This window comes from Somniosus microcephalus, chromosome 1 (assembly GCF_052327205.1).
Source record: "Somniosus microcephalus isolate GS21.2 chromosome 1, FLI_Smic_1.0, whole genome shotgun sequence".
Taxonomy (NCBI): Eukaryota; Metazoa; Chordata; class Chondrichthyes; order Squaliformes; family Somniosidae; genus Somniosus; species Somniosus microcephalus.
Genome location: NC_140987.1, coordinates 138,925,208 through 138,951,647, shown reverse-complemented (window position 1 = coordinate 138,951,647; position 26,440 = coordinate 138,925,208). Strand labels below are relative to the sequence as shown.

At 47.9% G+C, this 26,440-nt stretch overlaps 1 protein-coding gene across 1 annotated transcript in view; it reads right to left on the bottom strand.

Annotated features, from left to right (window-relative positions):
* Nucleotides 1-248: 248 nt before the first annotated feature.
* Nucleotides 249-26,440, bottom strand: part of LOC147124380 (uncharacterized) — a 69,982-nt gene continuing 43,790 nt past the window's right edge. Inside the window, exon 2 of the mRNA XM_085999625.1 lies at nucleotides 249-1,573. Within this exon, the coding sequence (XP_085855751.1) occupies nucleotides 345-1,520 (1,176 nt within the window). The 5' untranslated portion in view covers nucleotides 1,521-1,573 and the 3' untranslated portion in view covers nucleotides 249-344. The remainder of the gene's footprint in view (nucleotides 1,574-26,440) is intronic.

The window sequence follows — 26,440 nt, the reverse complement described above, 5'->3', positions numbered from 1 at the left end:
ATATGAATTGTTAAATAAACTTTGATAATCAATGTTGTGGGATGGATAAGTGAAATATACCATTATAACCCGATGAAAATCCCAACATAAGATGCATTAATACAGCAAATAACCTTCAAAGACTGTTAGAGCACAGAGCACCATGGACCACAGCACACAATCACTAGCAAATTTCAATTCAAAATAGAAATGAGGTAAATGTTGCACTGGAGAGAAGTTTTCTTAATTAACAGATGTACTGCAAAAAATGCAATTTTTCACATTTTATTTTCTTGCCACGTGCAGGCTGAGTACTTTTGTTTTTTCTACTCATTGACCTCTACTGGCACCAAAAATGTATTGATTCATTCAGTGGAAATACAAGTGAAAGGCTCAGAACTCAATTCCTGTTCAGGATTTGTTGGACTTGTAACAGTCTCAGCATTTCCTTCTGTCTGGCTACAAGGCATCAGTTCAGGATCTTCCGAGAGATGTGTGGAGCAGCACATTGCCTGTTGCTTGAAAAGTTCCCAGAGCTGATAGGCTACTCCAATAGTTAAATTGCGGAAACGTTGTTTCATACTTGTTTTTGTTGTTTGCATGGTGGTGTTCATTGTGTTGAAAGACAAAAGAATAATGTCCCATACAGTAGTTACGAAAACCCTGATAACATCCCGAATTTCTGATGTGTCAATGTGCATTGTGCCTTGTAAAGCTCTTATCCCAACTTGCATGGTGGGTGGTCTGTCTTTAATACTGTACCACACACTTTGAACCAAATTTTTCCAGGCAGTTTTCAGATCAAATGGAGATGTCTGAGTTTCTCTTTCAAGTTGAACTGGTGACCTGGATTCAGGTTGAAATGGTGACCCACTTACAAAGGAACTGTCTGATGAGACTGGTGTCTCTCTTTCAGATGAGAATGGAGTCTCTCTTGCAAATGAGAGTGGAGTCTCTCTTTCAGATGAGAGTGGAGTCTCGCTTTCAGAGAGTGGAGTCTCTCTTGTAAATGAGAATGGAGTCTCTCTTTCAGATGAGAATGGAGTCTCTCTTGTAAATGAGAATGGAGTCTCTCTTTCAGATGAGAGTGGAGTCTCTCTTTCAGAGAGTGGAGTCTCTCTTGTAAATGAGAATGGAGTCTCTCTTTCAGATGAGAGTGGAGTCTCTCTTGTAAATGAGAATGGAGTCTCTCTTTCAGATGAGAGTGGAGTCTCTCTTGTAAATGAGAGTGGAGTCTCTCTTTCAGATGAGAGTGGAGTCTCTCTTGCAAATGAGAATGGAGTCCCTCTTTCAGATGAGGGTGGAGTCTCTCTTGCAAATGAGAATAGAGTCTCTCTTTTAAATTCCACTGGCACTCCTCTCTTAGATTCCAGCGGTGGTGGACATGGGCATTCCTTGCTGTCAGTTGCTAGAGCCAATTTTTCCCTTTGCTCTGCCTTTGAAACATCTTGTTCAACAGATGCTGTGTCCTGTGAGGTGGAACAATCTGGCAGTGTTTTCTGCTCCTCTACCTCATCTGTAGCCTCCTTGGGGTCATCCATGTGGGTACTTGGAATGAGTGTTGGTTGAGTCACTTCCAGAGCTTCAGGCTCATCTGTAAAGCAAAAAAAAACCAAACAAGCAATAAATAGTCCACAATCCTAGGTTCCTAACAAGGAAGTCACACTTGAAGAGATTGAGTTACAACACTGCATTGCCAATTCTCCAACCTGGGTTCCCTATGACCATAGCTGGAATTTTCCCAGGTAAGAACGGGTGGGTTGGAGGAGTGGGGCAGCACGGTGGCATAGTGGTTAGCACTGTTGCCTCACAGCGCCAGGGACCCGGGTTCGAATCCGGCCTCGGGTGACTGTCTGTGTGGAGTTTGCACATTCTCCCTGTGTTTGCGTGGGTTTCCTCCGGGTGCTCCGGTTTCCTCCCACAGTCCAAAGATGTGCAGGTTAGGTTGATTGGCTATGATAAATTGACCCTTCGTGTTAGGGGGAATAAAATGTGTGGGGTTACGGGGATAGGGTGGGATATGTGTTGGTGTAGGGGTTACGGGGATCGGGTGGGATATGTGTCGGTGCAGGCTCGATGGGCCGAAATGGCCTCTATCTGCACTGTGGGGTTTCTGTGATTCTGTTTCTGTGATTTCTGTGAGTGGAGGGAAGTGAAAGCTGTAAAAAAGTAAAACCCGACCCCCAACACGCCCACTTTTGCCTTTCACTCAGCGGGTCACGGGACAGGCTGCCAATCCGCTGCCAGAAGGCGGGTTGGTAATTTAACTATTATCATGAGACCTGAAGCCTCTACTTTAAGCTGTTTTGCAGATTTTACTGCAGGCGGCCGGGGATCCCGGGGCTCAAGATTCCCGATGGCTGCAATGAGGCAGCCTCAGCCTCGGGAAGCAGTACTTGTGGGCAGGGAGGAGAAGGAGTGCATCCTCCCAGCCCCCAAAGCGCCCCCACCAGCAGCCCACAGCCCCCAGGGTCGGGGTTCTGACCCCCTCAGGAATCGGACCCCTCCTTCCCTCACCCCGGGCTTGGAACACTCCCCCCGGGATCGCGACTCAGCCCCGGGGTCAGGGTTCGGACCTCGCCCCCCATCCCGGGGATCACGACTCAGCCCCGGGGTCGGAGATCAGACCCCCCTCCTCCAGGGGATGGGAGCCCCACCCCGGGTTTGGAGCCATCCCATCCCCCACACCATCCTGGGCCCAGCACCTATCTGGTCCTGTGGCCTCCTGGTCTGTATTGCCCAAACTTCCGAGTTTCCTGCCATCTCCCGGGTCCCCCAGCACTGTGCAGGTGGGTCCCGGGATAATCCAGCCCCATGACTCCCCACTGAGAGCAAGGGATCACAGAACTAGTTCTATCAGTAATAACAACAGAAAATGCTGGAAAAACTCAGCAGGTCAGGCAACATCCGTGGAGAGAAGTTTGAGTTGACATTTCGGGTTGAAACCCTTTTTCAAAACTGGAAAGGAAATAAAATAGATCGAAGGCAGGGCTGCGATCGAACAAAAGAAGTAAAAGAGACATTAAAAGGTATTCAAAACCAGACGAGATGGTAATAGGCCAGTGGAGACAAAAGACAGCTCAGATTAGGTGTGAAGCGTACTGGCAGGATAAGAGACAGCTGCCAGGTGGGAGAGAGAAAAAAAAAGGAAAGGGGGTGGGGGGGGGGAAAGGAGGGCCCAAAACAAAGGGATGGAAAAAAATATAAGTAAAAAAGTAATAGGAGCCGAGGTTATGATCTGAAATTGTTGAACTCGATATTGAGCCCGGAAGGCTACAAAGTGCCTAATCGGAAGATGAGGTGCTATCCCTCGAGTTTACGTTGAGCTTCCGTGGAACAATGCAAGAGGCCAAGGACGGTGAGGTCCGAGTGGGAATGGAGCGGTGAATTAAAATGACAGGCGACCGGAAGCTCGGGGTCACTCTTACGGACTGAACGGAGGTGTTCCACAAAGCGGTCACCCAATCTGCGTTTGGTCTCCCCAATGTAGAGCAGACCGCATCGTGAGCAGCGAATACAGTATACTAGATTGCAAGAAGTACAAGTAAATCACAATTCACAATTCAAATCGCTTTATTGGCATGATAAGTTACATCTTATGTTGCCAAAGCATCAAAATACATTTATGGTTTAGCACACAAACGCAGTTCTATTCATACAGTGTATAAACAGGTATATCCCTGAGTGTATAAATATACATTCACATTGTTTATATATATTCTTTTCTTAGTTTACTGGTTGTCCCTCTGTTCATGGCAAGCTGTAACATAGTGTGCCGCCAGTGTTATACAGCTTCTCTCCTCTCCCAGTAGGAATGGGAGTTTTTGGTTGTCATTCAGATTTCTGAAATCAGGGCATATTTGTGAGAATTTTTGGTAGAAATTCTCCCTGATGCCCTGATATTTTCCACAAGCTGTGAGGAAGTGCATCTCTGTCTCCACCACTCCCTGACTGCAGTGAGAGCATATCCTGTCCTCTCTTGGCAGCCTGGTCTGCCTGTGTCTGCCTTTTTCGATCGCTAGGCTATGTTCGCTAAGTCTGTACCTTGTCAAGGTTCTTCTCAGTTTGTTACCCTTTACCATGGTCAGGTAATCAGCTATGTTGTATTGTCTGTTTAGGGCCAAGTAGCAATTGAGTTTGCTTTGGGTTTTTGTTGTTTCTGCCCAATATGTCAGATATTTTTCCTTTTGCTTAGCGACGATTGTGTTGGGTCGAATTCTTTGTGTTACCCTGTCACTGTCCTGGGGCTGGTTATTGTTAGTATTGTTAGTAGTTACTTCACTGAGTCCCAAGACTAGTTGACTGAGGGTATTCTTCTTTATGGTCAGCTCTTGGCATTTCAGGGCGTCGTAGTGATAGCATTGGGGATTGCTCATTTGTAGGTGATTCCAAAATTTGGTGGCTCTTTTTTGGATAGTGATTATTAATGGATATTGGCCTAGTTCCGCCCTGCATGCATTGTTTACTGTTTTCCTTTGAGTCCGGAGGATACTTTTACAGAATTCTGCATGTAGGATCTCAATTGGGTGTTTGTCCCATTTTGCAAATTCTTGTTGAGTTAGCGGTCCCCATACCTCACTGCCATAGAGTGCAATTGGTTCAATTACTGATTTGAAAATTTTGAGCCAAATGCTAATTGGGATTTCTATTTGGATTGATTTTTTGATGGCATAGAAAGCCCTTCTTGCTTTCTCTTTCAGTTCATTCACAGCCAGTTTGAAGTTTCCCGTAGAACTGATTTTTAAGCCCAAGTATGTGTAGTTAGTGGTTTGTTCAATTTTGGTTGTTCCTACTGTGAAATTTATTTTGGGTCCCTGATGTTTGGATCTTTGCTGGAACACAAGGACTTTGGTTTTTTGGGGATTTATTGTCAGGGCCCAAGTCTGGCAGTACGACTCCAGCAGGTCCAGGTTTTGCTGTAGCCCCTCTTTAGTAGGTGACAGCAGAACCAGGTCGTCTGCATAGAGGAGGAATTTAACCTTGGATTCATATAGGGTGAGGCCGGGTGCTGTAGATTGTTCAAGTAGTTTTGCCAATCCATTTATATAAATATTAAAGAGTGTCGGTGAGATTGGCGAGCCCTGCGTCACCCCCCGCCCCTGTGGGAAGTATTTTGTTTGTTTGTCTCCAATTTTAACTGCACATTTGTTGTTTGTATACATTGATTTAATTACATCATATGTTTTCCCTCCTACCCCACTTTCGATAAGTTTCAGGAATAAACCGTCATGCCAGATGGAGTCGAAAGCCTTCTGGAAATCTACAAAGCATGCGTAGATTTTGCTTTTGTTATGGTGAACGTGTTTGTCAATTAGGGTCTGTAGGGTGAAGATATGATCGGATGTTCTATAGTTTGGCAGGAATCCAATTTGGCTTTTACTCAAGACATTGTGCTCCTCAAGGAAGTTTATAAGTCTTTTGTTTATGATGCTACAGAATACCTTCCCCAGGTTACTGTTTACACAGATGCCTCGATAGTTGTTTGGGTCGATTTTGTCCCCACTTTTGTATATGGGCGTTATGAGTCCTTTGTTCCAGATATCAGGGAAATAACCGACACTCAGAACCAAGTTGAAGAGTTTTAGGATAGCCAGTTTCATTTTGTTGTCTGTGTGTTTAACCATCTCGTTTAGTATGCCGTCTGTCCCGCAGGCTTTTCCTGGTCGCAGGTCCTTGAGTTTTTCAAGAAGTTCTTTTTCTGTTATTATGGCGTCCAGCAGGTTTTGGTTATCTTTTATGGCCATTTCTAGCTTTTCCAGTTTTTTGCATATTTGGTGTTGCTCTGGTCTTAGTGTGTTTTTCTGGTATAATTTTTCAAAGTGGTTTACCCATGTGTCCCCATTTTGAATGGCCAAATCGTCGTGTTGTTTTTTGTGTAGTGTTTTCAAGTTTTCCCAGAAACAATTGGAATCAATGGATTCCTCCATGGAGCTGAGTGTATTCTTAATATATTGCTCTTTTTTGGTTCTGAGTGTGTTTCTGTATTGTGTTAGTGTCTGACAATAAGTAAGGCGTAGTTCCTCGTTTTCTGGATGTCTGTGTTTTTGGATTGATATTTTTCTAAGTTTTTTCCTCATGTTATGGCAATCTCGGTCAAACCATTTTTCATAGTTTTTTGTTTTGGGTTTGTTCTTGCGAGCTTTCAAGTTTGCATTTGTTGCCAAATTATCAAAAATATTGTTTAGTTTACTAACTGCCCGGTTTACGCCTTCTTTATTGTGAGTGTATATGTTATCCAGAAAGGTGTCTAAGAGAGCTTGAGTTGATGCATTGCTAATTGTTTTCTGGTATTTTTCCGTGTCGTTTTTGGCCCATCTGTACGATTTTTTGGTGTTGTACAGTTTACTGGGTTGTGTTTCTATGTTGTTTGTTTCTGTCTTTTTGAGGAACATAGTAATTTGACTGTGATCTGACAGTGTTGTTTGTGGTTTGACTGTGAATGCTCTGAAAGAGGATGGGTCTAAGTCTGTAATCATATAGTCTACTGTGCTGCAGCCAAGAGGTGAGCAATAGGTCGATCTTCCTAGGAGGTCTCCTATGAACCTACCATTGACAATGTACAGACCCAGGTTTCGACAGAGCTGTAGTAGCTGTTTTCCGTTGGTATTTGACTGCTTGTCGCAGTTATGCCTGTATGGAAGGGAAGGGATGTCAAAGTGGTTATTCCCGAAAACGTAATTGTTTCCCTGATTATTGGTGAAGTCTGGTTCTTCGCCCGTTCTTGAATTGAGGTCCCCACAGATCAACACGTTCCCCTGGGCCTGGTATTGGATAATTTCCCCCTCCATGTTGGAGAAGGTGTCCTCTTTAAAGTACGGGGAATCGATTGGAGGGATATAAAGTGCGCAAATGTAAACATCTTGGGTGTCACTGTTTCACCTGGAAGGGGTGTTTGGGGCCCTGGACAGTGGGAAGGGGGGAGGTATAGAGGCAGGTGTTACATCTCCTGCGCTTGCACGGGAAGGTGCCAGGCGAAGGGGAAGGGCAGTTGGGGGTGATAGAGGAGTGGACTAGGGTGTCTCAGAGGGAGCGGTCCCTACGGAATGCTGAAAGGGGAGGGGAGGGGAAGATGCCTTTGGTGGTGGGATCACTTTGGAGGTAGCGGAAATGGCGGAGGATGATCCGTTGAATGTGGAGGCTGGTGGGGTGAAAGGTGAGGACAAGGGGAACCCTATCGTGGTTCCGGGAGGGAGGGGCGGGGGTGAGGGCAGAAGTGCGGGAGATAGAACGGACACGGTCGAGGGCCGTGTCAACCACGGTAGATGGGAATCCTCGGTTGCGGAAAAAGGAAGACATGTCGGAAGCACTGGTGTGGAAGGTGGCATCGTCGGAGCAGATACGGCGGAGACGGAGAAACTGGGAGAATGGAATAGAGTCCTTACAGGAGGCGGGGTGGGAGGATGTGTAGTCCAGGTAGCTGTGGGAGTCAGTGGGCTTGTAGTGAATATTGGTCGATAACCTATCCCCAGAGATGGAGATGGAGAAGTCGAGGAAGGGAAGGAAAGAGTCAGAGATGGACCCTATACCTCCCCCCTTCCCACTGTCCAGGGCCCCAAACACCCCTTCCAGGTGAAACAGTGATTTACTTGTACTTCTTGCAATCTAGTATACTGTATTCACTGCTCACGATGCGGTCTCCTCTACATTGGGGAGACCAAACGCAGATTGGGTGATCGCTTTGCGGAACACCTCCGTTCAGTCCGTAAGGGTGACCCCGAGCTTCCGGTCACCTGTCATTTTAATTCACCGCTCCATTCCCATTTGGACCTCACCGTCCTTGGCCTCTTGCATTGTTCCACGGAAGCTCAACGTAAACTCGAGGAACAGCACCTCATCTTCCGATTAGGCACTTTGCAGCCTTCCGGACTCAATATCGCGTTCAACAATTTCAGATCATAACCTCGGCCCCTATTACATTTTTACTTATATATTTTTCCACCCCTTTGTTTTGGGTCCTCCTTTCCCCACCCCCCCCCCCGCCCCACCCCACCTTTCCTTCTTTTTTCTCTCTCCCACCTGGCAGCTGTCTCTTATCCTGCCAGTACGCTTCACACCTAATCTCAGCTGTCTTTTGTCTCCACTGGCCTATTACCATCTTGTCTGGTTTTGAATACCTTTTAATGTCTCTTTTACTTCTTTTGTTCGATCGCAGCCCTGCCTTCGATCTATTTTATTTCCTTTCCAGTTTTGAAAAAGGGTTTTGACCCGAAACGTCAACTCAAATTTCTCTCCACGGATGTTGCCTGACCTGCTGAGTTTTTCCAGCATTTTCTGTTGTTATTTCGGATTTCCAGCATCTGCAGTATTTTGCTATCGTACTAGTTCTATCAGTAGTTTGATGCTTGTTCCTGTGATTTTCTATTCATTCAAATGAATGGATGGAAATCATGGAGCATATACCTGAAATCTCAATATGTGCTCATTGCAGTGGCAGTTCCATGCTGGGAATACGATTTCAGAAAGTTACCTCTCATATCTTACTAAGGACCCTACCCCATCCATTTAATCTCCTGACGGAAATTTCTTCATAAATGCTCTCTGATTGCAAAAGGGTACCAGGCAACCTCTAGACTATTCACAAATCCACATATTTTCACAATTCAATCTTTACCTGCTACCTCCAGAGAACATTTTCTCCCTATCCTAGGTAATTGAGGGTAATTTTAACCCCCAAAAACAGGTGGGTTGGGGTCGGCTGGGAAGTTAAAATGTTAAAAATTTGGAACAGGAACCCAACCCACCTCGAATCCACCCATTTCTGGTTTTAACGGAGATGGGATGAGGGGCGGGTACAAACCCACCCTCAAAAGGCGGATTGATTATTGAAACCCTTAAAGGAGACTGCATGCCTCCATTTTGACAGGGTTTCTAATTTTAACCCCTGCTGGCCGGGTTTCTCGGGCCTCAGGTATAAGGAGGTAAGAAGGGCCGAATTATTCAGGTAAGTGCCTTTATAGCACTGCTTGTGGGCCAGGAGGAGGAGGAGTGTTCCCTCCCAGCCCAACAAGCTTGCCTGTAAACACCCACTCCCCCCCACCCCACCTCCATGATCTCCCCATTACTACACCTCCTCCCACCCCGCTCCCTGTAAGGACTCTATTCCATTCTCTCAGTTTCTCCGTCTCCGTTGCATCTGTTCTGACGATGCCGCCTTCCATACCAATACTTCCGATATGTCTTCCTTTTTCCTCGACCGAGGATTCCCCTCTACCATGGTTGACACAGCCCTCGACTATGTCTGTTCCATTTACCAGCACTTCTGCCATCACCCCTTCCCTTCCCTCCCAGAACCACGATAGGATTCCCCTTGTCCTCATCTTCCACCTAACCAGCCTTCACATCCAACGGATCATCCTCTGCCATTTCCATCACCTCCAGCGCGATGCCAACACCAAACACATCTTCCCCTCCCCTCCCCTCCCCTTTCAACATTTTGAAGGAACCATCCCCTCCATGACACCCTGGTCTGCTCATCAATTACCCCTTCCCTTCCCACAGCACCTTCCCATGCAAGCACAGGAGATGCCCTGTCCTTTTACTTCTTTCCCACTGTCCAGGGCCCCAAACACTCCTTCCAGGTGAAAGAACGATTTGCTTGTACTTCTTTCAATTTAGTATACTGGGGAGGCCAAACGCAGATTGGGTGATCGCTTTGCAGAACACCTCTGTTCAGTCCGCAAGCGTGTCCCCGAGCTTCCGGTCGCCTGCTTAATTCACTGCTCCACTCCCATTCTGACCTCTCTGTCCTCGGCCTCCTACACTGTTCCAATGAAGCTCAACATAAGCTCAAGGAACAGCACCTCATCTTTCGAGTAGGCACTTTACAGCTCAATAATTTCAGACCATAACCTCCGTCCCTATTTTTTCGGACGGCAGTTGCTGATGATTCTGCTATTCCCATTTACCTCTTCTGGACCCAACTTTTGTTTCTTTACTTGTCCCATTACCATCTCCTATTGCCTTGCACCATCATCCCTTTTGTCTTTTAATCTCTCCTGCCTGCCACCCTATCACAGACCTTTCCTTTTGTTCTTCCCTCCCTGCCTCTGTAGTTGCTCAAAACCTGTTAAAACATCTCTAACTTTTTCCAGCTCTGACGAAGGGTCATTGACCTGAAACGTTAACTCTCTTTCTCTCTCCACAGATACTGCCTGACCTGCTGAGTATGTCCAGCATTTTCTGTTTTTATTTCAGATTTCGAGTATCCACAGTATTTTGCTTTTGCTCTTCTAATCACTAGCTTCACTTGAGGCTTGTTAATTTTAAAGCTGTGTTTTCTGTTCTTGCTCACAGTCAAAATCATATGCCCTGCTTATCTTTACCTCTCAACATTTTAATTGACCTGGAATATTGGTCGCCACTCAATTTTTTATCTCCATTGAAAACAACTTCTACTCTGCAAGTCGCTGCTCATATCTTTTAGCTTGTAGTCCCTTAAGCTACAGGATCATTATTGCTCTTCTGTAAACCCTCTAAAATGCATCAATGTCATTTTGAAATAGGATACCTAAAATAGCAAACAATGGGGTTGAAATTCAACTTCTGCAGTGACGCAGAATGGGCAGTAGTAACATGTGATACATGTGATACGCCCCATTCGATTTCAATGGAAAGGAAATTTTAAAGCTGTTAAAGACCAACGAGCGGAATATTTAACAGGCAGCTGCTCCGTTACTGCCTGTTTTGCCCCCTCCTGTAGTTGAATTTTACCCCCAATGTGTGATGATTTAAGAACATAAGAACATAAGAAGTAAGAGCAGGAGTAGGCCATATGGCCCCTCGAGCCTGCTGCGCCATTCAATAAGATCATGGCTGATCATCGGCCTCAACTCGACTTTCCCGCCAGATCTCCATATCCCTTGATTCCCCTACAGTCCAAAAATCTATCGATCTCAGCCTTGAATATACTCAAAGACAGCATCCACAGCCCTCTGGGGCAGAGAATTCCAAAGATTCACAACCCTCGGAGTGACTATGTTTGCAATTTCACTAGCTACTAACCAGAGAAAATCTTTTGCATATGTTATTGATGTGACTACACATAAAAACCAAAGAAAATCATCCCCAAATGTGCTCTAGACAAGGTGAGCATAACTTCTTCTAACTTATAGTCACATACCATTGCAATATTACCTTGTATCTCATTATCCTTTACTAAAGTACTTCCCTTCATTGTGAACACATGTTTCCTGTTTCTTATTCAAGATGTGTTACCTTCTTTTATCTGCCACTCTTTAGTCCATTACATTTATTATACTTTTCTGGAACAAAGTACTTTGCATTTAATTACTATCAATTAATAATTTTAAGATGTTTATATCTTAAATGCAAAGGGCTAGAATTTCGGCTACCATAACACCCGATTTTTCGGCGCTACGACTGCTGTTTTGTGATGAAACACACGTCTACACTTCTGGTGCATGTCACGCCGGACGCCATCTTGGTGAGGGAAGTAGAGCAAGTGTTAGGAGAGTGCGCCGGATGTATGTTGAGTGGGAAGATAGTGACGTCGATCAGCGTACAACGCTGATTTGACGCCAGCGCTGCTATTTTCGTCCTCAACACTGGAGCGAATGCCCTGTCTTAATCTCGCACAGCTGAACATGTGTTCAGTAGCAGCAAGGACCACCCACCAATGATATTTAAAGGGATCAGCAACCACTCTAAGGTTAGTTGCTGATTAATTTCTGCTGGCTTTGTGTAAGTTTCTGGAAGTGTATGGAGCTTTCTAGAGTTGTTTAAAGTTGGTGAGGTGACAAGGAGTGGTGCTGCAAGTGGAGAAGGCCTTGGTGCTGAATGCAAGGTTTCTGGTCAGACCACTTGCGCCCAGTCATGGGTGCTCGAGTTGTCATCCCCCTTGGCCTGCAGCATGACAGAGAGATGGAGCAAAGGCAGCGAAGAAGAGAAGCTGCTCACAGAGGGAAGAGCAGAAGGGAGAGAAGGGCTCTCAGCAGGAGGCCTTCCCCACCTTGGGTTTTCTGAGAGCAATTCTCTTAGCTCAGCCTGAGCCAGGAGCAGTGTGTGAGGCGTCTGCACTTTACGAAGGAGATGCTCACAGAACTCTGCCATCTCTTGCAGCCAGACCTGCAGCTTCACAGCAGGGCAAGAAAAGCACAGCCAGTGGCTGTGAAGGTGATGCAGCCCTGAATTTTTGTGTCGGATCCTTCCAGACTGGAGCCGGCGACATCTGTAACATCTCCCAGTTCACTATCCACTGCTGCATTAGAGAGGTGACAGATGCTCTTTATGCCAGGAGAGAGGAGTTCATTGTCTTCTCTCTGACCATGGAGAAGCAGGCAGAGCGTGCACGTGGCTTTGTCAGGACAGCGGGTTTCCCCATGGTGCAGGGCACCATTGACTGCATGCACATGGCTTTGCAGGTGCCGCATCTAAATGCTGAGATGTACCGCAACCGCAAAGATTATCACTCGCTGAATGTGCAGTTGGTATGCGACCATGCTCAGCACATCATAATGGTAAATGCCCAGTATCCTGGCAGCAGTCAAGATGCTTTTATTCGGCACCAGTCCGCTGTTTCATCAGTCTTTGAGCCGCCATGAAAAACCAGAGGGTGGCTAGTGGGTGACAAGGGCTATCTGCTGACCAGCTAGCTCAGGACTCCGTTGCGCAACCCACACACATGTGGGCAGCACGGATGTAAAGAAAACCTATTTGCCACACAGAATCTGATCAAGCAGACCATTGGCATTCTTAAACAACGCTTCCACTGCCTGGACCACTCTGAAGGAGCCCTGCAGTGCTCACCAGAGGGCGTTTCAAGATTTGTTGCAGTCTGCTGCATGCTCCACAACCTCGACATCATGAGGGTACTGTTATGTCCGTGTAATAATAAGAAAAGGACTACAGAGAACGGTACAACAGGTGTTTACTCAACGTGGTTCAAACTGCAACTGAAACAACAGATTAATACTTAGCGTTATATACAGGTGTGGTCACTGCCGGTACTACAGTACACATGAGCTGTAGAAAGTAGTTCCCCCCTTAAAGGTACATACATTACAATTCCTCCCCTTTTAGATTAACAGTACCATAACACTCATTTAACAATTAAATATCAAACTAATTACAATTAACACTTTTAACATGCAACATTAGCTCAAAATAGTCTATTTATAAATTCAGTCTTTGGGGAGGCTTCCTGATCCTTTCTGGATAGCGCCTTTCCCGAGTGTCTTGCTCTTGGTGCGGAGGCGATTCTGGCCCCCTGTCGTTGGTTGGTTCATCAGCTTCCGATGCTACTGTTTCTGGGGTAGATGTTACCTGTACGTCGGGTTCATCACCAGGTACGTATGGGCGAGGCATGGGGTTGACTTGTTCCTGTGACTCTAGGATCTGGTCAGCGTGGCATCTCACGATGCTCTCCCCAACGTCCACTGTGTACATTAGTGGGCCCTGCCGTGTGCATATCGTTCCTGGCTGCCATTTTTCTGTTCGGTAGTCGTGGGCCAAGACTGGTTGCCCTACATTGAAGCTCCTTGTTGGCTTCTCATGGATGTGCTGGAATTGCTTACTCTCAACATCTCTTCGTATGTTTGGTCTGAGCAAATCCAGGCGAGATCTTAACCTTCGGTTAAAGAACATCATGGCTGGGGCTTGGTTGGTGACTGCGTGTGTCACATTCCGGTAGGCGAGCAGGAAATTGTCCGCCTGGTGCTGCAGCGGAATGTTGTCATTGTACATAGCCTTTATTGCCTTCTTAAAGGTTTGTACGAACCTCTCAGCCAATCCATTTGTGGCTGGATGATACGGGGCGGATGTGTAATGCCTTACCCCATTCTTTTTCAAGAACCTCCGGAACTCTTCGGACACAAACTGTGGTCTGTTGTCGGAGCAAATCTGTTCTGGCAAGCCATTCCTGGCAAAAATGGTCCGTAGGACTGCAATAGTTTTCTCCGTGGTGGTGGAGGACATTTTGATGACATCAGGCCATTTCGAGTGTGCATCCACGACTATTAAAAACATTGAGTCCATGAATGGACCAGCAAAATCAAGATGCACCCGTTGCCATGGAGATGAGGGCCACTCCCATGGGTGTAGAGGGGCCTGTGGTGGTGCATTTTGGACTTTCTGGCATCCTGAGCAGCTCTTTGTCAGGTCCTCGATTTGTTTATCGATTCCCGGCCACCACACATAAGCCCTGGCTAGGCTTTTCATTTTTACCCCTCCCAGATGACCCTTATGAAGCTCATTGAGCACTCTCTCCCTTAACTTGGGTGGAATTACCACTCGGGATCCACACACCAAGGTCCCCCAGCACACTGACAGCTGTTCTCTCCTTGTCAAGAATAATGGCAACAGTGAGTCACCATATGCTGGCTATCCCTTCACTGTCAAATCATATACCCGAGGCAGTGTCGGGTCATTTCGGGTTTCCTTTTCGACACAAGCGTTAGTTACCGGTAGGTATTCAACTATAGTCGAATGGAATATTTCGACAGGATCCACTGCTGGTGCTTCCTCCGCAGTAGGCAGTGGCAGGCGTGATAGCCCATCAGCATTTCCATGCTGTTTCGTGCCCTTATATTCAATCTCATAGTGGTGCGCCCCTAGAAAAAGTGACCATCTTTGTAGTCGTTGTGCAGTCATCACCGGAATGCCCTTCTTTGGATTAAAAATGGAGACAAGAGGCAGGTGATCAGTCAGCAAGGTGAATTTCTGCCCGTGCAGATAGTGATTGAACTTTTTCACTCCCCACACTAGGCTGAGTGCCTCCCTGTCAATCTGGGCGTAGTTACGCTCGGCTGAGGTTAGTGATCGTGACGCAAAGGCTATTGGCCTCTGAGCCGTCCGAGAATTTGTGCGACAGCACCGCTCCAATGCCGTAGGGTGATGCATCACAAGCCAACCAAATTGGTAATGCTGGGTTGTAATGGGCCAATACCTCTTTCGATGTGATTAGTGTTTTGCTCTTCTGGAAAGCTCGTCTACATTCGTCATTCCACTTCCATGGCACCCCAGTTTGCAGTAGGGTGTTCAGTGGGTGTAGTATTGTAGACAAATTTGGCAAGAACTTATGGTAGTAGTTTACCAGCCTGAGGAACGACCTCAGTTGTGACACATTTTCCGGTGCTGGAGCCTTGACTACTGCCTCAATCTTCTCTGGGGACTTATGTAACCCCTCTTTATCGATAATGTGGCCACAATACGAGATCTGTTTTCTAAAAAACTCGCATTTGGGGCGGTTAGTTCAGAGCCCATATTCCTGCAATCTAGTGAGCACCTGCTCCAGGTTGGCAAGGGGATCACTGTCATTTTCGCCCGTGACCAGGATGTCGTCCAAATAACACTGGGTCCCTGGGATCCCTTGCAGGACTTGTTCCATTGCCCTCTGCCAAATAGCCGGAGCTGATGCTACCCCGAATACCAGCCGGGTGTATTGGTAAAGACCTTTATGGGTGTTGATTGTGAGGTATTTTTTTGATGCTTCTTCTACCTCCATTTGCAGATACGCCTGGGCCAGATCAATCTTAGTGAAGCGTTTCCCTCCAGATAGCGAGGCGAAAATATCTTCAATCCGCGGAAGTGGATATTGTACGGTGTGAAGGACCGGGTTCACTGAGCGGCGTCGAGGAAAAATACTGCAAACCGGAGAGAGAGAGGGTAAGAAACAGCCGGGTTCTAGACTGAGCGGCATCGACAAATATCAAGAGAAGAACACGCAGAGCACAGCCAGGGATCACGGGCTGATCAGGGTCCATAGCGCGAAGCAAGAGGAGACACAACTGAGCCGTGGAGAAGCAGGGAGAGTGCGGGAGACGCCATTGAGCCGCGGAGAAGCAGGGAGAGCGTGGGAAGCGCCATTAAGAAGGAAGAGCGCGGGAGACGCCATTTTGCGAAGTCGCAGCAGAGAAGACGGGCGAGCGCGGGAAGGAAGGAAAGCGCGGGAGACGCCATTTTGTGCCAGCGGAGAAGGGGAAGCGCGGGAGGCGCCATTGGTGATAGTTAACACACAACCAAGGATGCCGAAGAGTGGCAGTATCTCTACGTTCAACAATGAAGTCGAAGATTGGGCGACATATGTGGAACGTATTGAGGTGTACTGCAGGGCGAATGAAGTGCCAGATGCTAATAAAGCACTGGTTCTGTTAAATTCCAAGGGTGCAAAAACTTATGGGTTACTGCGAAATCTAATAACCCCAGAGAAGCCGGTAAACAAGAATTTTGAAAGCATAGTATAAATCCTACAGGACCGCTTAAACCCCACACCGCTGCTGATAGCAGAACGATTTAAGTTCCATAAGAGGAACCAACACAAAGACGAAAGCAATGCTGAGTACCTAACGGAACTGCGCAAGCTATCGAAATACTGCCAGTTTGGAGCGGGACTAGCAGACACGTTAAGGGACAAGTTTGTGTGTGGGCTACAAAGTGAAGGAACCCAGAAACGGCTTCTATCAGAAAAGGACCTTACGCTGGACAAAGCTTTCAGTATGGCAGTATCACACGAAGCAGCCGCAAGGGGCGCTGCAGAGATACAACGGAGACCGCAAGAATATGGCACCAACGAAATGACCAATGGAACAGGGAAGTGCTATCGCTGCAGCAGAACACCACATGACCAGAAAGGTTGTTGGTTCAAGGACCAAGTGTGCAGACAGTGTGGGAAAGCAGGACACATAGCAAGAGTCTGCAGGTCTGTGAAGAAAAACAACAGTAAGAAATCTCCACAGGAGAAGTACAAAAAGGTACACCAGGTGATGGACAGTGGTTCAGACGAACAGAAAAGTGACACAGACTCCGGAAGCAAGGAGCTGGGTTGTCTGAAACTACATAACGTAACCGAAATGGAGGATCACCAGACTATCTGGGTTACACTCTAGATAGAGGGAGTCCAAGTGGAAATGGAATTGGACACAGGGTCAGCTCTAACAGACATAAATCAAAGAGACTGCAAGCGGCTATTTTCACACATACCCTTGAAAGCTACAGAGATTGTCTTGAAGACGTATACGGGGCAAAAAGCTTACCCCAAAGGAAAAATAAGGGTGAAAGTGACATATAAAGGTCAGGAAATACCTAAAATGGATATATATGTATTGCCAAATGGAGGACCACCACTGCTAGGATGTGAATGGATCCGGAAGATACATTTAGATTGGCATTCCATACAGGCACTGAAGGTGGAGGCCAAAAAGGATGACGACGTCACACCTGGACGACTGTCAAAAATGCTAACTGACGCAAAAGAAGTGTTCCAGGAGGGACTAGGAACACTAAAAGGAATAACAGCAACAATTAAAAGAGAGGATAATGCAAGCCCAAAGTTTCTGAAGGCCAGACCAGTGCCTTATGTGATCAGACCAGCGGTTGAAGCAGAGCTGGAAGGGTTGGAACGTTCAAGAGTACTGTCCAAAGTGGACTGGAGCGAATGGGCTACACCCATCGTTCCTGTAATGAAGAGGTCGTTGAGTAATACGCCTGGGGAACCAAAGAAGGTCCGCATCTGTGGGGATTTTAAGGTGACAGTGAACCCAGTCCCTCACATGGTGCACTATCCGCTTCCACGAATTGAGGATATTTTCGCCTCGCTATCTGGTGGTAAATGCGTCACCAAAATTGATCTAGCCCAGGCATACTTGCAAATGGAGGTAGAAGAAGTTTCGAAACATTACCTTACGATCAACACCCATAAAGGTCTCTAGCAATACAACCGGCTGGTGTTTGGAGTAGCCTCAGCTCCGGCTATCTGGCAAAGGGCGATGGATCAGGTCCTGCAAGGGATTCCAGGGACCCAGTGTTATTTGGATGACATCTTGGTCACGGGCGAAAATGACGGTGATCACCTCGCTAACATGGAGAAGGTGCTCGCCAGATTAAAGGAATATGGGCTACGAGCTAATCGGCAAAAGTGTGAGTTTTTCCAGAAACAGATCTCGTATTGCGGCCACGTCATCGATGAAGAGGGGTTACATAAGTCCCCTAACAAGATAGAGGCAGTAGTCAAGGCTCCAGCACCGGAAAATGTGTCACAACTGAGGCCGTTCCTCGGGCTGGTAAACTATTACCACAAGTTCTTACCAAATTTGTCTACGGTATTACACCCGCTGAACACCCTACTGCAAACAGGGGTACCATGGAAGTGGGATGACGAACGTAGACGAGCTTTCCGGAAGTGTAAAGAATTGATCACATCAAAAGAGGTGTTGGCCCATTTCAACCCAGCACTACCATTTCGTTTGGCATGTGATGCATCACCCTACGGTATTGGAGCGGTGCTGTCGCACAAATTCCCAGACGGTTTGGAGAGGCCAGTAGCCTTTGCGTCTCGGTCACTAACCTCAGCCGAGCGCAACTACGCCCAGGTTGACAGGGAGGCCCTCAGCATAGTATGGGGAGTAAAAAAATTCAACCACTATCTGCATGGACAGAAGTTCACCTTGCTGACTGACCACCAACCACTTGTCTCCATCTTTAATCCTAAGAAGGGCGTGCCAGTAATGACTGCACAGCGGTTACAAAGATGGTCCCTGTTTCTAGGGGCGAATCAATATGAAATAGAATATAAAGGCACGAGACAGCATGGGAACGCTGATGGGCTATCGCGCCTGCCACTGCCTACTGTGGAGGAAGCACCAGCAGTGGACCCTATCGAGATATTTTATTCGTCGATAATTGAACGATTGCCAGTAACAAACGCGGATATAGAGAAGGAGACCCGCAATGATCTGACGCTGTCACGGGTATATGAATTGATGGTGAGGGGATGGCCAACACATGGCGACTCACTGTTGCCAGCATTCTCATCCAGAAGAGAACAGCTGTCAGTATGCCAGGGGACAGTGATGTGTGGATCCAGAGTGGTGATTCCACCCAAGTTAAGGGAGAGAGTGCTCAATGAGCTTCACGAAGGCCATCTGGGAGGGGTGAAAATGAAAAGCCTTGCTAGGGCTTATGTGTGGTAGCCGGGGATCGATCAACAAATCGAGGACCTAACAAAGAGCTGCTCAGGATGCCAGAAGGTCCAAAATGCACCACCACATGCCCCTCTACACCCATGGGAGTGGCCTTCCTCTCCATGGCAACGGGTGCACATTGATTTCGCTGGTCCATTCATGTACTCAATGTTCTTAATAGCAGTGGATGCTCATTCAAAGTGGCCTGAGGTGATAAAGATGTCTTCAACCACTACAGAGAAAACGATTGCAGTCCTACGGACCATATCTGCCAGAAACGGGTTGCCAGAGCAGATCTGCTCTGATAATGGACCACAGTTTGTGTCCGACGAGTTCCAAATATTCATGAAAAGGAATGGGGTAAGGCATTACACATCCGCCCCGTATCATCCAGTCACCAATCGATTGGCTGAGAGGTTCGTACAAACCTTTAAGAAGGCGATAAAGGCCATGTGCGACGAGGAAATTCCACTACAGCATAAAATGGACAATTTCTTATTAGCCTACCGAAACGCGACAAATGCAGTTACCAACCAGACCCCGGCCATGATGTTCTTTAACCGAAGGTTGAGATCTCGTCTGGACTTGCTCAGACTAAATGTGCGAAGAAATGTTGAGGACAAACAATTCCAGCAAATCAACGAGAAGCCGACAAGGAGCTTCAATGTAGGGCAACCAGTCTTGGCCCGGGACTATCGAACAGAGAAGTGGCAACCCGGAACGATATGTACAAGGCAGGGGCCATTAATGCACACAGTGGATGTCGGGGAGAACATTGTGAGACGCCACGTCGATCAGATCTTAGCATCACAGGAATGCATCAACCCCATGTCTCGAGTACCTGGGGATGAACCCGACATACCGGTAGTATCTACTTCAGACCCAGTAGCAGTGGAACCCGACGAACTACCCGATGAAAAGGGGTCAGAATCGCCTCTGCACCAAGAACAAGAACCTCCGGAAAGGCGCTATCCCGAAAGGGTCAGGAAGCCGCCCCAAAGACTGAATGTATAAATGGAGTCATAGAGTTTTACAGCACAGAAAGAGGCCCTTCGGCCCATCGTGTCTGCGCCGCCCATCCATCCCTGTCCAGTCTAATCCCATTTTCCAGCATTTGGTCCATAGCCTTGTATGCAATGGCATTTCAAGTGCTCATCCAAATGCTTCTTGAATGTTGTGAGGGTTCCTGCCTCTACCACTCTTTCAGGCATTGAGTTCCACATTCCAACCACCCTCTGGGTGAAAAAGTTCCTCCTCAAATCCCCTCTAAATCTCCTGCCCCTTACCCTGAATCTATGCCCCCTTGTTATTGACCCCCCTACTAAGGGGAAAAGTTCCTCTTTATCTACCCTATCTATGCCCCTCATTATTTTGTACACCTCAATCAGGTCCCCCCTCAGCCTTCTTTGCTCCAAGGAAAACAACCCCAGCCTGTCCAGCCTCTCTTCATAGCTGAGGCGCTCCATCCCAGGTAACATCCTGGTGAATCTTCTCTGCACCCTCTCCAAAGCAATCACATCCTTCCTATAGTGAGGCGACCAGAACTGCACACAGTACTCCAGCTGTGGCCTCACCAGCGTTTTGTACAGCTCCATCATAACCTCCCTGCTCTTATATTCTATGCCTCGGCTAATGAAGGCAAGTATCCCATATGCCTTTTTAACCACCTTATCTACCTGTTCCGCTGCCTTCAGGGATCTATGTACATGTACACCAAGGTCCCTCTGACCCTCCGTACTTCCTAGGGTCCTACCACTCATTGTGTATTCCCTTGCCTTATTTGTCCATCCAAAATGCATCACCTCGCACTTTTCAGGGTTAAATTCCATTTGCCACTTTTCCGCCCATCTGACCAACCCGTTTATATCGTCCTGTAGCCTGAGGCTTTCCTGCTCACAATTTACCACCCCACCAATTTTCGTGTCATCTGCGAACTTACTGATCATACCTTTTACATTCTCATCCAAATCATTTATGTCGATCACAAACAACAAGGGACCCAGCACCGATCCCTGAGGTACCCCACTGGACACAGGCTTCCAGTCACAAAAGCAACCTTCGACCATCACCCTCTGCCTCCTGCCACTCAGCCAGTTTAGGATCCAACGCGCCAAGGCACCCTGGATCCCATGGGCTCTTACCTTCTTGACCAGTCTCCTATGCGGGACTTTGTCAAAAGCTTTACTGAAGTCCATGTAAACCACATCCACAGCATTTCCCTCATCCACCCCCCTAGTCACCCCCTCGAAAAATTCAATCAGATTTGTCAGACATGATTTACCCTTGACAAAGCCATGCTGACTATCCCCAATTAATCCTTGCCTCTCCAAGTGGAGACTAATTTTGTCCCTCAGAATTTTTTCCAATAATTTCCCTACTACAGATGTTAGGCTCACTGGCCTGTAATTCCCTGGTTTATCCCTGCTACCCTTCTTGAATAGTGGTACTACGTTAGCTGTTCTCCAGTCCTCTGGTACATCCCCTGTGGCCAGAGAGGTTCTGAAAATTTGTGTCAGAAGCCCTGCAATCTCCTCCTTTGCCTCCCACAGCAGCCTGGGATACATCTCGTCCGGGCCTGGGGATTTATCCACTTTTTGGCCTGCTAAAACCGCTAGCACCTCCTCCCTCTCGATGCTAATATGTTCAAGTATGTCACAGCCCCCTTGCCCGATTTCTATGTCTGCATCGTCTTTCTCCATAGTGAACACAGATGCAAAAAATTCATTTAAAACCCCGCCTACATCATCTGGCTCTACACACAGATTGCCACTTTGGTCCCTAATGGGCCCTACCCTTTCCCTGGTTATCCTCTTGCCCTTAATATACTTATAAAACATCTTAGGATTTTCCTTTGTTTTGCTCGCCAGTGTTATTTCATGGCCCCTCCTCGCCCTCCTAATTTCTTTTTTAAGTATGCCCCTGCATTTTTTATACTCCTCTAGGGCTTCTTCCGTCTTTAGTAACTGCCAAAAGCCCCCCTTTTATTTCTAATGCATTTTTGTATATCCCTTGTCATCCAAGGTTCCCTTTGCTTGTTGGCCCCACCCTTGACCTTTACAGGAACATGTTGGCGTTGTACTCTCTCTATTTCCCTTCTGAAAGTCTCCCACTGTTTTGATGCGGATTTTCCTATAAGTAGCTGCTCCCAGTCCAATTTGGCCAGATCCTGCCTTATCATATTAAAATCGGCCTTCCCCCAATTTAGAACCCTTATTTCCGGGCCGTCTTTGTCTTTTCCCATGACCACCTTAAATCTCACCGAATTGTGGTCACTGTCGCCAAAATGCTCTCCTACTGACACTTCCACCACTTGCCCGGCTACATTCCCCAGAATTAGGTCGAGTCCCACCCCCTCTCTTGTAGGACTTTCTACATGTTGGCTCAAAAAGCTCTCCTGGATGCACTTTAAGAATTCTGCACCCTCTAAGCCTTTCACACTCTGACTATCCCAATTTATATTGGGGAAGTTGAAATCCCCCACTATTATTTTCGCACTTTTCTGAGATTTGCCTACACATCTGTTCCTCTATCTCCCCCTGACTGTTTGGGGGCCTATAGTACACTCCCAGCAAAGTGCTTGCCCCCTTTTTGTTTTTAAGTTCTACCCATATGGCCTCATTAGAGGAACCCGCTAATATATCGTCCCTCCTTACAGCAGTAATTGACTCCTTAATTAATATTGCAACACCCCCTCCCCTTTTACACCCCCCTCTGTCTCGCCTGAAGATTCTATACCCCGGAATATTGAGCTGCCAGTCCTGACCCTCCCTCAACCATGTCTCCGTGATAGCAACAATATCGTACTCCCATGTGTTCAACAACAACTTCAGTTCATCCACCTTATTTGCAAGACTCCTTGCATTAAAATAAATGCCTTCCAGCCCTGCCATATTCTCTCTTGCCTTCACATATTTGCTTTGCCTTCCCAGCTGACTTGTTTTTCCCTCTGTATTTGGCTGTAAATCACCCCCTACTATAGCTCCACTCTGTACCCCATCCCCCTGCCAAGTTAGTTTAAACCCCCCCCAGCAGTGCTAGCAAACCTCCCCGCAAGGATATTGGTTCCCCTCTGGTTCAGGTGTAAACCGTCCAACTTGTACAAGTCCCACCTTTCCCAGAAGCAGACCCAGTGATCCAGGAAACTAAAGCCCTCCCCCCTGCACCATCCCTTTAGCCACGCATTCATCTGTTCTATCTTCCTATTCCTATACTTACTAGCACGTGGCACCGGGAGTAATCCAGAGATTACAACCCTTGAGGTCCTGCTCTTTAATCCTTCACCTAGCTCCCTAAATTCTTGCTGCAGGACCTCATCCCTCTTTTTACCTATGTCGTTGGTACCAATGTGGACCACGACCACTGGCTGTTCACCCTCCCCCTCCAGAATGCCCTGCAGCCGCTCAGTGACATCCTTGACCCTGGCACCAGGGAGGCAACAAACCATCCTGGATTCAAGTCTACGGCCACAGAAACGCCTATCTGTTCCCCTTACTATAGAATCCCCTACCACTATTGCTCTCCCACTCTTTTTCCCCCCTTCCTGGGCAGCAGGAGCACCGCCAGTGCCAGGAAGTTGGCTGCTGCTGCCTTCCCCTGGTGAGTCATCCCCCTCAACAGTATCCAAAGCGGTATACTTGTTTGAAAGGGGGATGTCCGCAGGGGTTCCCTGCACTACCTGCCTGCCTTTGTTGCTCCGCCTGATGGACTTTTGTTATTGAATGTACATGTAAAAATGTAATTGTTATTTGAATATTAAGGGGGTATTATTAATCTAAAAAGGGAGGAATTGTACTGTATGTGCTTTAAGTCAGAACTACTTTTTACAGCTCCTGTATACTGTAGTACCGGCAGTGACCACACCGGTATATAAGCTGTGCGCATGCCTTTGTACCCCAGTCTAGAGATTACCCTCCTCCAGTAAAGACCTGTTATTTGTTTATGTACAGCATCCGTGTAATTATTTATCCATTGAACCATGGATCTAACACTGGGGTTACTAGGTTTCGCAGTAAGCCATACGTTTTTGCACCCATGGAATTCAACAATACCAGTGCTTTCCTGGCATCTGGCACTTCATTCGCCTTGCAGTACACTTCAATTCGTTCTACATATGTCGCCCAATCTTCGACTTCATTGTCGAACGCTGTGACACTGCCACTCTTCGGCATCCCTGGGTGTGGTTAGACTGGCTAAAATGGCATCTCCCGCGCTCTCCCTTCTCCGCTGGCTCAAAATGATGTCTCCCGCGCTTCCCTTTCTTCCCGCGCTCGCCCTTCTTCTCCGCTGCGGCTTCAAAAATGGCGTCTCCCGCGCTCTCCCTTCTTCTCCGCTGCGGCTCAAATGGCATCTCCCGCGCTTCCTTTCTTCCCCCGCGGACGCTGCTCAGCCCTTGAGCACTGGCTGCGCTCTGCGCGTTTTCCTGCGCGCCTCTCTCGTTGACGCCGCTCATTCCTAAACCCCAGCTGTGCTTTACCCTCTCTCTCTTTTGGTTTTCCGTCGACGCCGCTCGGTCTTCAACCCCCAGCTGCGCCCTGTGCGCTTTACCCTCTCTCTTACCCCGTCGACGCTGCTCGGCCTTTTCTGTGCCGTCGGTCGGCTCCAGCCGCCGCTGTCCGGGAAGGGTCTGCGCCGTACCTGTTGCGAGCTTGTTGCGCTGGATCGTCATGACTGGAGAACCAAGCCCAGCTCTCAACAGCCGCCCCTACGATGCTCAATCACTGCTGGATGATTGGGCGGTTGCTCGTGGTCGACGCCCGTGCTTCTGGCCTCAACTTTCTTCCACTGTCCTCCAGGAGCGAATCCCTGGGAGGAAATGCAGAGTTGCAGGTAGGTTCGAATCTGCCTCGTCGCCACTGTTAAATCCGTGAATCTTGAGGTATGGTATTCTTCAATAAATAGACGGAGACTGCAGATGAACAATCAACAGGTGTTTACTGGATGAGGGTATTCTAAAAACTAACAGTACAGATCCCTACTCAGGGTTTATATACAGGTGTGGTCACTCCCGGTACTACAGTATACAGGAGCTGTAAAAGTAGTTCTCCTCTTAAAGGTACATACACGACAACTGATCCGGAGCGGAAAGAGAGGTCAGTGATCGGGAGGGGGGAAAGAGAGATCAGTGATCGGGAGGGGGGAAAGAGAGATCAGTGGCTTCCTTAAGCTGTTTCCGATTATTTATGCAGACAAACTAATGGCCTAATGCTTAGGCCTAACTGGGTTGATCTGTTTCGATCTGATGAAAATGCATACTCAATGTTTGCCCAGCTGTCTGGCTTAGAGCTCAGTGATCGGGAGGGGAAAGAGAGGTCAGTGATCGGGAGAGGGGAAAGAGAGCTCAGTGATCGGGAGGGGAAAGAGAGGTCAGTGATCGGGAGAGGGGAAAGAGAGGTCAGTGATCGGGAGAGGGGAAAGAGAGGTCAGTGATCGGGAGAGGGGAAAGAGAGGTCAGTGATCGGGAGGGGAAAGAGAGGTCAGTGATCAGGAGAGGGGAAAGAGAGGTCAGTGATCGGGAGAGGGGAAAGAGAGGTCAGTGATCGGGAGAGGGGAAAGAGAGGTCAGTGATCGGGAGGGGAAAGAGAGGTCAGTGATCGGGAGAGGGGAAAGAGAGCTCAGTGATCGGGAGGGGAAAGAGAGGTCAGTGATCGGGAGAGGGGAAAGAGAGGTCAGTGATCGGGAGAGGGGAAAGAGAGGTCAGTGATCGGGAGAGGGGAAAGAGAGGTCAGTGATCGGGAGGGGAAAGAGAGGTCAGTGATCGGGAGAGGGGAAAGAGAGGTCAGTGATCGGGAGAGGGGAAAGAGAGGTCAGTGATCGGGAGAGGGGAAAGAGAGGTCAGTGATCGGGAGAGGGGAAAGAGAGGTCAGTGATCGGGAGAGGGGAAAGAGAGGTCAGTGATCGGGAAGGGGGAAAGAGAGGTCAGTGATCGGGAGAGGGGAAAGAGAGGTCAGTGATCGGGAGAGGGGAAAGAGAGGTCAGTGATCGGGAGAGGGGAAAGAGAGGTCAGTGATCGGGAAGGGGGAAAGAGAGGTCAGTGATCGGGAAGGGGGAAAGAGAGGTCAGTGATCGGGAGAGGGGTAAGAGAGGTCAGTGATCAGGAGGGGGAAAGAGAGGTCAGTGATCGGGAGGGGAAAGAGAGGTCAGTGATCGGGAGGGGGAAGAGAGGTCAGCGATCGGGAGGGGGGAAAGAGAGGTCAGCGATCGGGAAGGGGGAAAGAGAGGTCAGCGATCGGGAGGGGGAAAGAGAGGTCAGCGATCGGGAGGGGGAAAGAGAGCTCAGTGATCGGGAGGGGGAAAGAGAGGTCAGTGATCGGGAAGGGGGAAAGAGAGGTCAGTGATCGGGAAGGGGGAAAGAGAGGTCAGTGATCGGGAGAGGGGTAAGAGAGGTCAGTGATCGGGAAGGGGGAAAGAGAGGTCAGTGATCGGGAGGGGGAAAGAGAGGTCAGTGATCGGGAGGGGAAAGAGAGGTCAGTGATCGGGAGGGGGAAAGAGAGGTCAGTGATCGGGAGAGGGGAAGAGAGGTCAGTGATCGGGAAGGGGGAAAGAGAGGT